General features: G+C 46.6%; 2 protein-coding genes and 1 long non-coding RNA gene across 3 annotated transcripts; 2 read left to right on the top strand and 1 right to left on the bottom strand.

Annotated features, from left to right (window-relative positions):
• Positions 1–1,539: 1,539 nt before the first annotated feature.
• On the bottom strand, positions 1,540–3,168 carry LOC123154184 (E3 ubiquitin-protein ligase SINA-like 5). Its single transcript, XM_044572968.1, has 3 exons — positions 3,046–3,168; positions 2,659–2,833; positions 1,540–2,534 (listed from the first exon to the last, which is right to left on the bottom strand). Exons 2-3 carry the CDS (start codon positions 2,824–2,826, stop codon positions 1,857–1,859), a joined length of 846 nt encoding a protein of 281 aa, XP_044428903.1. The 5' UTR covers positions 2,827–2,833; positions 3,046–3,168; the 3' UTR covers positions 1,540–1,856.
• Positions 3,169–3,960: 792 nt separating this feature from the next.
• LOC123152554 (uncharacterized) lies at positions 3,961–5,570 on the top strand. The gene is made up of 3 exons (XR_006476234.1): positions 3,961–4,251; positions 4,370–4,439; positions 4,532–5,570. It is a non-coding gene; the product is annotated as an uncharacterized lncRNA (long non-coding RNA).
• Positions 5,571–5,670: 100 nt separating this feature from the next.
• On the top strand, positions 5,671–7,374 carry LOC123152884 (zinc finger MYM-type protein 1-like). The gene is made up of 2 exons (XM_044572277.1): positions 5,671–6,364; positions 6,461–7,374. The coding sequence occupies exons 1-2, from the start codon at positions 5,825–5,827 to the stop codon at positions 6,503–6,505; spliced, it is 585 nt and encodes a 194-aa protein (XP_044428212.1). The 5' UTR covers positions 5,671–5,824; the 3' UTR covers positions 6,506–7,374.
• The last annotated feature ends 2,472 nt before the right edge of the window (positions 7,375–9,846 follow it).

Raw genomic sequence — 9,846 nt, forward strand, 5'->3', positions numbered from 1 at the left:
TATATGAATTATGTCATTTATATAATGCAATTTAAATGTATGCATCATTTTAGAATGACAAACATGAAGGCAAATGAAAAATTCATGACAAACAATTTTCTGAACAAGTTTCATGTATAACTTTTCAAATTTGGAGCTATGGATTAAAATGTGGGGCGTGTTCAGGTCAACGACCCATTGCATGAACTGTCCTGGAAGTGGGCGGGCACTAGTGTAGACGACTGGAGTTGCGCAGTAGTACAACAGTTGCATCTCCACCTGCCAGACCGACGGCTGCATCGGCGTCAGCGCCCCTAGTGCCATCCTGGACCCTGGTCCCTGTCCCGAGCCGCTGCCCTTCTTAGGAGGTGGCGGGTGGCCGGCCGCCAAGCTATTTTCTCCTTGCTTCTTTGGACACTGCGGTGCGCGTTGCGGGTCACCGAGTTGATCTTGCGGGTGGCCACCACCTTTTTCCCTCCTCCTCAGGCTCTAGCAACACTAGGAACAGGTCCATGCCCGGCAGACGGAAAAAAGGACGGGAATGGGGTGGACGGCGGCGACGATCTGCTAGAGAGGGTGGGAATGTGCGGGCTTTGGCTTGAAAAGTCACCGAGTTGATCTTGCGGGTGGCCACCACCTTTTCCCCTCCTCCTCAGGCTCTAGCAACACTAGGAACAGGTCCATGCCCGGCAGACGGAAAAAAGGACAGGAATGGGGTGGACGGCGGCGACGATCTGCTAGAGAGGGTGGGAATGTGCGGGCTTTGGCTTGAAAACAATGTGAATGTTGCCAAATGCATATGCTCTGAGATTTTGGATAGATTTGGGTTGTCCAAGTCCAACATGACGAAGGTCCATACTCCCGCAAACCTCCCCAAACTTTACATCTAGGTGAGATTTTGGATAGATTAGAGTTATCGAAGTCCTATGTGACGGAGGTCCATACTCCTGGAAATCTCCCCCAACTTTACGTCATGTTTGCAACATGTTTGCAAAAATTTCATATGTGACGGAGGTCCATACTACCGCAAATCTCCCCAACTTTACGTAATGTTTGCAACATGTTTGCAAAAAATTCAGACGCAGACGCTTTGGATAGCAAAAATGGTCTCGGTCTGAACGTTTACAAGCATTCTGCAACACAGCGTTGGAGATGCCCCTCACATGAAAGAAATTAAACATCACTGTACTCCGAGCCTTCAATTTCAGCTCCCCGCGCAAGAAAAGAAAAGAAGGCCTACAATTTCAGCAAGCGTCTGCTCCTGTGGTTACATCAGGAATCGTCTGCGGAGAGTATATCATTATGCTATAGGCTAGATGGATCAGTTTGTCCATGAGTTTGGCTGGTGTGGCCTAACAAGTTCAAATCAACTGTAAAGTAAAGCGTACTGTTCTCAAGTACAAGTATAAAAATCTGCTGCTAATGAATCGCTCAGCAGATCACATTTGCTACAAGGAATCCCCTCGGAACTCTGATGTTCCACAGCACAAACCCAGTTGGGGACAGAGCAGAGAGTATCACAGATAAGTTCAATGGAAGGATGGGCACGGTAAGAGCAGCAAACATAACATGGTTAACACGCCAAGATAGTACATAGATAGATGAACTTCAGGTCACATACCATAAAGAACATGGAACTAACATCACACAGACGGGCAGATCGCTGGCACAAACTAAGTCGGTAAGTCCTAGACTAGACGGCAAAAGTAACTGAGCTACTCTAGTACTGTTCTTGACCAGAAGTCCATAACACAACATGCTAGTCATCAACCATCCAAACCGGCGTGCATCGTCACCCATGGGGCTCGATCACCAGCCGTCGGTGAGGTGCACCGTGACCAAACCAGCGTGCAGCTTCACCGACCGTGCTCGATCGATCACCAGCCGTCGGTGAGGTGCACCGTGACCGAGACGCTGTCGGAGGAGTCCCAGTAGGAGTTGGGCACGAAGAGGAACCCTCTGGCCTGGAAATCCTTGAGCCGCCGGACGAAGGGCGCGGCCCCGGAGCTCCACAGCACGAGCGCCTCCGGGTCGTTCCGCTTCTTCACCTCCATCTTGTACTTCACCTCGGCGTTCCCCGTGGGGCGAGGGCCCATGCAGACGAGCGACAGCGAGCGCCCGGCCAGGACGTCGCCGCCGTTGAGCAGGAGGAACATGCTGGCGCCGTCGCGGTGCAGGAGCACGCGGAAGGGCATGGTCTTCTCCAGCGTGACGGCCGAGCGCCGGTTGCAGCGCACGACCACCGCTGCCTCGTCGTCGTCGGAGCCGGACGCGTGGAGGTCCTGGATGTGGTTGTACAGCAGCAGGCCGTAGTAGGTGCAGCCTTCGAACGGGCAGTGGTACGGCGCGTACCGGCACGCCTCCTCGTGGCGCCGCCTCTCGGTGTAGGTGACGGTCTGGTGGCAGCCGTAGGTGACGTAGGTGCAGGGCCTGGTCATGGCCGCCAGGACCTTCTCCAGCGCGCGGCACCGGATGTCGCCGATGGGTTCGGTGCAGAAGCACATCCGGTCCATGATGAGGCAGCAGCTCCCGCAGGCAGGGTGCCCGTTCTTGCACTTGAATCAATCAAGCCGGAGAATTAAAATCCAATTAGCCGAAAAATCGCAGCATATCCTGCTGTGCCGGAGCAAATAAATAAATATACACTAGTACTAGTACCAAGTACTACTAAGTACTAACCATGAAGATCTGCTCTCCGAATGGCTTGAAGCAGATGTCACATCGCAGTGCCTCCGCCTCGATTGTGTAAGAGCCGGCGGATTCATCTTCCTCCTGCTGCTGGGGCTCGTTTACCGCCCCCCCTTTCACGGGAGCCGTCCTCGCCTTCTTGGCGCTCTGCTTCTCCATCTCTGCACTGCATGCATTAGACAAGAAATCATCCATTTTTATGTTCCTAGTACTTCCTAGATCCGCAATAAGGAAAAATGCTGTACGGAACGACCGAACGAGGAACTGGCCAAGAAACGGAGATGCATACGTAGGCAAGAATCCACGGGTAGATAGTAGAAACTAGAAAAAAAGTAGGCAGAGCGGAGCTCATCAACGGCAAGAAAAGGTACAACTGACCTGATTGCAGAGATGAAGAACGATGAAGAACGTTGGGCTGGAGTTGGAGGCTTGCGATGGGGTTGGGGATCTTTATAGACCAGTGTACCTCGAGGGTGGCTCCCAGCTCAGCTCACAGAGAAATTAATCACATTGGTGGTGTTGTCATGTCGGTCAAGCACTCGAGAGGGCGGGCTTGGGTAGAAAACGGGCTGCAAACCGGAGCTACCGTGGGCTACGTGGCGCTTGCATGCCCTCTATTGTCACACTCTTCTATCTCAATCGTCGCGTGTGATCTGTGCTCCGCACCGCTGATGCGGTCATGCCTGACCGGAAACAGTCGATGGCTGTGGACATGTGTCCATGGATCTGCGCGCGAGGGCCGGCCGGTTGCATGCAAAGCTTTACGTGGCGAACATCTGCTTAACACTCATTGCAGATCCAAAGAGAAGCTGCGCAGTGCAACGGGGTAATCCACGGCAGGAACACACTAGCTGAGTTGGATTGATGCACCAGGAAAGCTAAGCAAGCGTACGTTGTCTCGTAAAGATGGTCGTGGTGCAGCAACCGTAGAAAGTATCGGATGCGTTGTTCTACCCTCTCCGTAGAGGGAGCCGCGGGTATTTCTTTTATTGATGGCGTTTATACCATGATCCCATACATGCAGATGAGATTACATCTTGAAAGGCAAAAAAAAAAAGAGATAAACATTATGGAAAGTACGCCAAATCTATCTTACCTCAGTGGCGGAGCGCTCCGGTGGGCGAGGTATGGCACCTGCCATACCTTGATTATTGGCAAATTTTTTTTTATACATATGTATCTTTCACTCGGCCCAGTTCTGCCTCGACCACAGCCAGGCCCAGGCAGAGCCAGCGATGGCCTCGAGCGCCTTCTGCCCACAAGTCCACGACCCCACGTCCCACCCACCTAAAAAAAAACGAACGACCAGGGCACGCTCCTTCCCTGCCCGAGACCCAAACCTAGCTAGCGCCTAGCGCGGCGGCGGCGGCGGCGGCTTACCTGGCGGGCGCGAGGTCGCGAGGACCAGGGCACCAGGCGGGCGCGGGCGGCGGAAGGCTGGGGGCTTGGAGCCTTGGAGGGCGGCGGCTCCAGTGGCGCAGCAAGCGGCGGCTTCACTAGCAGCTCCGGCGGCCACTCCAGTGGCGCGGCGGCTTCAACGGCGGCTACAGCAGGCGACGGCCACAGTCGGGGTTTGGGATTCAGGTGAGACCAACTGACCAAACTTTGAACTTTGATGGGCAGTAGCGTTTTTTCTTCTGTCAAAGTGTCAATTCTTCATGCACAGAAAGGCAGTGACTAATAAGATGCCCAACCGGCTCAGTTTTGTCTAGATTGCTAGAAGATGGAAGGAAAGGGAAAGGGACTAGTAAATCCAAAGAAAAGAGGAAGAGGTAATTTCTCATTTTTCTGAAAATTTTGTAGCAATTTTGAACAGCCTTAAATTCATCCATATTTTAGTGATATATTAATCTTCTCATTGCAGATTTGAAAAAGTATTTTGAAGTGCTTGGTAGTGGCAGCAACTCACAAACAAATCCAAGCACCCGCGAAAGTGTCAATATTTCAGCAAATGTCAATCATCAAGATCAAGTGACTTCCATGGAAGAAGAGCATGAAAATTTGATGCCGACCTAACAAGTGGAAGAACAAACTGCAGATTCGGTCGAAGCTATAGTAGAAGAGAATGTTGAAGTTCACGGGGTTGAAGGTATAACTATTTTTAGTGAAGATTACATAAATGGTGATCCAGGCCTTCGCATTCCACTTGATAGTTTTGCCCCCAACATTAGAGATGATGTTAGATTTGCTTATATCCGAATGGGTGCAACTCAACCAACTAGTTGCACTTCCCCCCCAAATAGAGATGGAAGATGCTTCCGGCCGCAATGGTATAAGGATTTTGAGTGGTTGGAATATAGTGTGGATAAGCGTAAGGCATATTGCTTCTATTGTTATCTTTTTATGCATATGACCGAATGGATGATAAATTTGGGCATGATGTTTTCTCCAAATTGGGTTTTGACTGTTGGAAAAATGCGGTTGCAGCATTCCGTAAACATGTTGGTGGGCCATGTAGCATCCACAATATTTCAAAAACAGCATGTGATGATTTTAAAAATCAAAGGGCAAGTGTGAAAAGTAAAGTTACAACTTATAGCAAAGGTTCACTAGTCAAGTATGAAACTCGTGTGGATACATCTTTGGCCATTGTAAGTTATCTAGCATTGCAAGGTGAACCATTTCGTGGACACGATGAATCCAGTTCTTCTTTGAACAAGGGGAATTTTTTGGAGCTACTTGATTGGGTGAAAGAAAGAATTCCAGAAGTGAAGGTTGCATTTGATGAGCTATGCCCTAAGAATGCCCAAATGACTTCCGGAAAAATTCAAAAAATCCTTATTTCCCATTGTGCAAATGCGGTCACCAAAGCAATCAAAGAAGAGATGGGTGATTGTCTTTTCTCTGTCCTTATTGATGAGTGTCGTGATATATCGGTGAAAGAACAAATGGTTGTGGTTATTAGGTACGTGTTTAAGCTTTTGAAGTGTCTATGTGCTTTTTGATCATTTTGTTCTATGTGGAGTGGTCAACTAATTATATGACATTTTGTAGGTACTTGAGCAAACAAGGAGAGACTATTGAACGATTTTTAGGTATTAAGCATGTCCCGGACACAACATCTGCTTCTTTAAAGAAGGCATTGTTGGAGGTTTTTGCAAAACACGGTCTGGTTGTTGCGCGACTACGAGGGCAAGGGTATGATGGGGAATCTAATATGAGAGGAGAATTCAATGGCCTTCAGAAGTTAATTCGAGATGAGAACCCATATGCTTTCTATATCCATTGCTTTGCCCACCAACTGCAGTTGGTAGTTGTTGCTGTTTCGAGATGCTGCAAGGGTGTTGAGGATTTTTTTGAATATGTGACCATGATATCTAATCTCAGTACGTCATCTTGCAAGAGGAAGGATAAATTGCTTGACAAGCAAAAACAAGTTCTTTTGGATAAGATTAGGGGAGGTGAGATGCCCACAGGAAAAGGGAAAAATCAAGAAACATCATTGGTCAGACCTGGAGATACAAGATGGGGCTCTCATTACACAACCTTATCTCGCATTGAATCAATGTGGGATGCAGTCATAGAAGTTTTGGGCATTGTTGAGGATGATGTGCGTGTTCCATGTAGAGCAGGAGGTTTGGTTCATCAAATGGAGACTTTTAGCTTTGTGTTCATCCTGAAGATGATGCTAAAGATCCTTCGTATGACAAATGATTTGTCTCTTCTATTGCAAAAGAAGGATCAAAATGTTGTTCAGGTATGTGATCGATCATGTTATATGTATCTACTCTGCTTGATATATTTTGTTCATGTAAACATACATGCATCTAAAATTGTAATTGTCTCATTTCAGGCAATGTCATTGGTTACGGATGTGAGAACACGTTTGATCAACTAGAGAAATGATGGTTTGGAGCCACTCTTGGAAGATGTCAAAGCCTTTTGCACCAAAAACAACATTCCAATACCAAATATGGATGACATGTTTACAAAGTGGGGAAAATCAAGAAAAGGTGGACGAAACAATATCACAGCTGATCATTTTTTCGTGTGGACACATTCTATGCTGCCATAGACTCCATCACCACAGAGTTTGATCATCGTTTTAATGAGGTATCTTCAGAGCTGCTCCAGAACTTCTCTTGTCTTGACCCAAGAAACTCCTTTTCTAGGTTCAATGTGAATAAGCTTGCTAGACTCACAGAGATTTATTATGAGGATTTCTCAGATTATGAATGTGAACATATAGTTGATAACCTCGACCTATTCATTATCCATATGAGAAGAATTGAAGAATTTAGAGCTTGTCATGATATTGCAAGCCTAGCTAAAAAGATGGTTGAACTTGAAAGGCATGTCATGTTTCCTGCTGTTTATCGCCTCATTGAGTTGGCATTGCTACTACCGGTAGCGACGGCAACAGTTGAAAGAGCCTTCTCATCAATGAAAATCATCAAGACTGAGTTGCGCAGCAAGATGTCTGATGGCTGGCTTAATGACTTGATGGTGTGTTACATTGAGCGAGCGATCTTCAAAAGTATTGATCTTGATAAAATTAAGGAAGATTTTCAGAAGGAAGGTAGGGCACTGCCATTGCCTGGGTCTTCTACACGCCATTAAAAGCTTCATTATCGGTATGTTTTAGGTTGTTTTCCTATTGAGACATGACTACATTTCCATTGTATTTGGTTATTCGTTCGTAGTGTGTAACTGTGTATTGTTAGTGTATTGACTCTTTGATTCGCATCAAAAAAATCTTAATAAGACTTCGCCACACCTTAATTTTTTTCCGTGGTCTGCCTCTGTCTTACCTAACAACCTAACAGAACCAGCTATATGTGCTACCAGAAGATAATATCTTCCACACGTCCTCTTAATCACAATTTAGCCAAGTTAAGTTTACGCTTAAATTCTTAAAAGCTTTTGGTAGGCAAGGCATCGGTGAAGCCATCTATAATTTGATCCTTTGAATGAATGAAGCGGATGTCCAACTGTTTATTTGCAATCCGTTTCCTCAGAAAATGAAAATATATTTCAATGTATTTTGTCCTGGTATGAAAATTGGGTTAGCATAGAGATAAGTGGCATCAAGGTTGTCACACCAAAGGCAAGGAATTTGCACTTGTGATACCCCAAGTTCATTAAGCATAGACTGGACAGATAATCTCTACAGTTGCATTTGCTAATGCCTTATATTCTGCCTCTGTACTGAACCGGGATACAGTTGCATGTTTCTTAGCACACCAAGACATAAGTTTGGACCAAAAATATTGCAAATCCAACTGTGGACCTTCCGTCATCTAGACTTATAGCCTAGTCAGCATTAGTAAAAGCACTAACAAGGGTGGATTGAGACTTGCTGAATGTGAGTCCAACACCTACTGTATCCTTCACATACCTCAAGATGCGTTTTGCTGTAGTCCAGTGCAGAGTAGTAGGTTCATGCAGAAACTGGCATATTTTATAGCAAAGAAAATATCAGGTCTAGTAAGGGTTAAATAATGAAGTGCACCAATCATACTTCTGTACTGAGTGCTATCTTTCTGATTCAGGAGTTCACCTTCATGCGGAGACAATTTTTCTGAGCTGGATAATAGGGTTGGTGAAGGCTTGCAATCCTGCATTCCAACTTTTTTCAAAGGACTAGCTGCATATTTTTCTTGAGATAAGACTAGACCATCTTTTTTTCTTGACTTCAATTCCTGGAAAGAAGTTTAGGTTTCACAAGTCATTCCAAGCAAATTCTAAGCTTAAGTCCTTCAGGAGTGCTATCACTACTTCATTAGATGAACTAGTGATAATAAGGCCAACTCCAACGCACGACCCCAAACACACGCATATTTTGTCTGGATTTCGTCCGCTAGGGTCGGCAAAACGGACAGGCGTGTCCGGATGCGGTCTTTGGCCATCGGTGCGCCCAACCAGGCCGCTGCATCCCAGATAGTCATCCATTAGGACTAGCAAATTTCACCCAAATCGGATCCAAATAGAAATTGAAAAATAATTTAAAAATCTTAAATATTAACATAAACGGCCCAAGTCTAGTCCAACACTTTCTTAAACAAATTTAAAATTAAAAGGACATAACAAAACTAGAAGCCCGTCATCGCCGTGGCCATCATCGTTGTCGTCCTCGTCGCTCATGAGGTGTAGGGCGGCAACGTCCACGGGTGAGCCGGCGGCCCCTGCCAGGCGTTAGGTGCGGGAAGAGATGGCTGCAGAGGTGTCTGCACCACCTCTTCCCATGGCGGGGACGGTGACCAGGCCTCGCCGTGCATGGAACCATCTCCGTCCAGGAGCACTTCTGGCCGACCAGTGTCGGGTTACATGGCACGGGCGCCTCCTCCTCCTGCTATTGCATGTCCTCCATGGCCTCCTCCTTCACCACGACGTCAAACTCCAGGATGGCGACGTCGCCGGTCGCGAAGAGGGCTAGCATGTGTTCAAGGCCCTGCCACTGGGCCTCATCATGGGTGTGGAGGGAGTCCTCCATGACCCGCCTCACCAGCTCATCCTCCTTCTCGGCTGTCATCGGGACTGGCGTGAAGGAAATATGCCCTAGAGGCAATAATAAAGTTATTATTTATTTCCTTATATCATGATAAATGTTTATTATTCATGCTAGAATTGTATTAATCGAAAACATAATACTTGTGTGAATACATAGACAAACAAAGTGTCACTAGTATGCCTCTACTTGACTAGCTCGTTAATCGAAGATGGTTATGTTTCCTAACCATAAACAAAAGAGTTGTTATTTGATTAACGGGATCACATCATTAGGAGAATGATGTGATTGACATGACCCATTCCATTAGCTTAGCACCCGATCGTTTAGTATGTTGCTATTGCTTTCTTCATGACTTATACATGTTCCTATGACTATGAGATTATGCAACTCCCGTTTGCCGAAGGAACACTTTGTGTGCTACCAAACGTCACAACGTAACTGGGTGATTATAAAGGAGCTCTACAGGTGTCTCCAAAGGTACATGTTGAGTTGGCGTATTTCGAGATTAGGATTTGTCACTCCGATTGTCGGAGAGGTATCTCTGGGCCCTCTCGGTAATGTGTTGGGGAACGTAGCAGAAATTCAAAATTTTCCTACGTGTCACCAAGATCTATCTATGGAGAGACCAGCAACGAGTAGAAAGAGAGTGCATCTACATACCCTTGTAGATCGCTAAGCGGAAGCGTTCAAGTGAACGGGGTTGATGGAGTCGTACTAGTCGTGATTCA

The sequence above is a fragment of the Triticum aestivum genome, chromosome 7A (genome assembly GCF_018294505.1).
Source record: "Triticum aestivum cultivar Chinese Spring chromosome 7A, IWGSC CS RefSeq v2.1, whole genome shotgun sequence".
Taxonomy (NCBI): Eukaryota; Viridiplantae; Streptophyta; class Magnoliopsida; order Poales; family Poaceae; genus Triticum; species Triticum aestivum.

Excerpts from the sequence above, each read along its gene's own strand:
- LOC123154184 (XM_044572968.1), bottom strand. The coding sequence starts at position 2,826 with ATGGAGAAGCAGAGCGCCAAGAAGGCGAGGACGGCTCCCGTGAAAGGG. Across the intron at positions 2,535-2,658 it reads TCGGAGAGCAGATCTTCATG|TGCAAGAACGGGCACCCTGC; the intron begins GTTAGTACTTAG and ends GATTGATTCAAG.
- LOC123152884 (XM_044572277.1), top strand. The coding sequence starts at position 5,825 with ATGAGAGGAGAATTCAATGGCCTTCAGAAGTTAATTCGAGATGAGAAC. Across the intron at positions 6,365-6,460 it reads AGGATCAAAATGTTGTTCAG|GCAATGTCATTGGTTACGGA; the intron begins GTATGTGATCGA and ends GTCTCATTTCAG.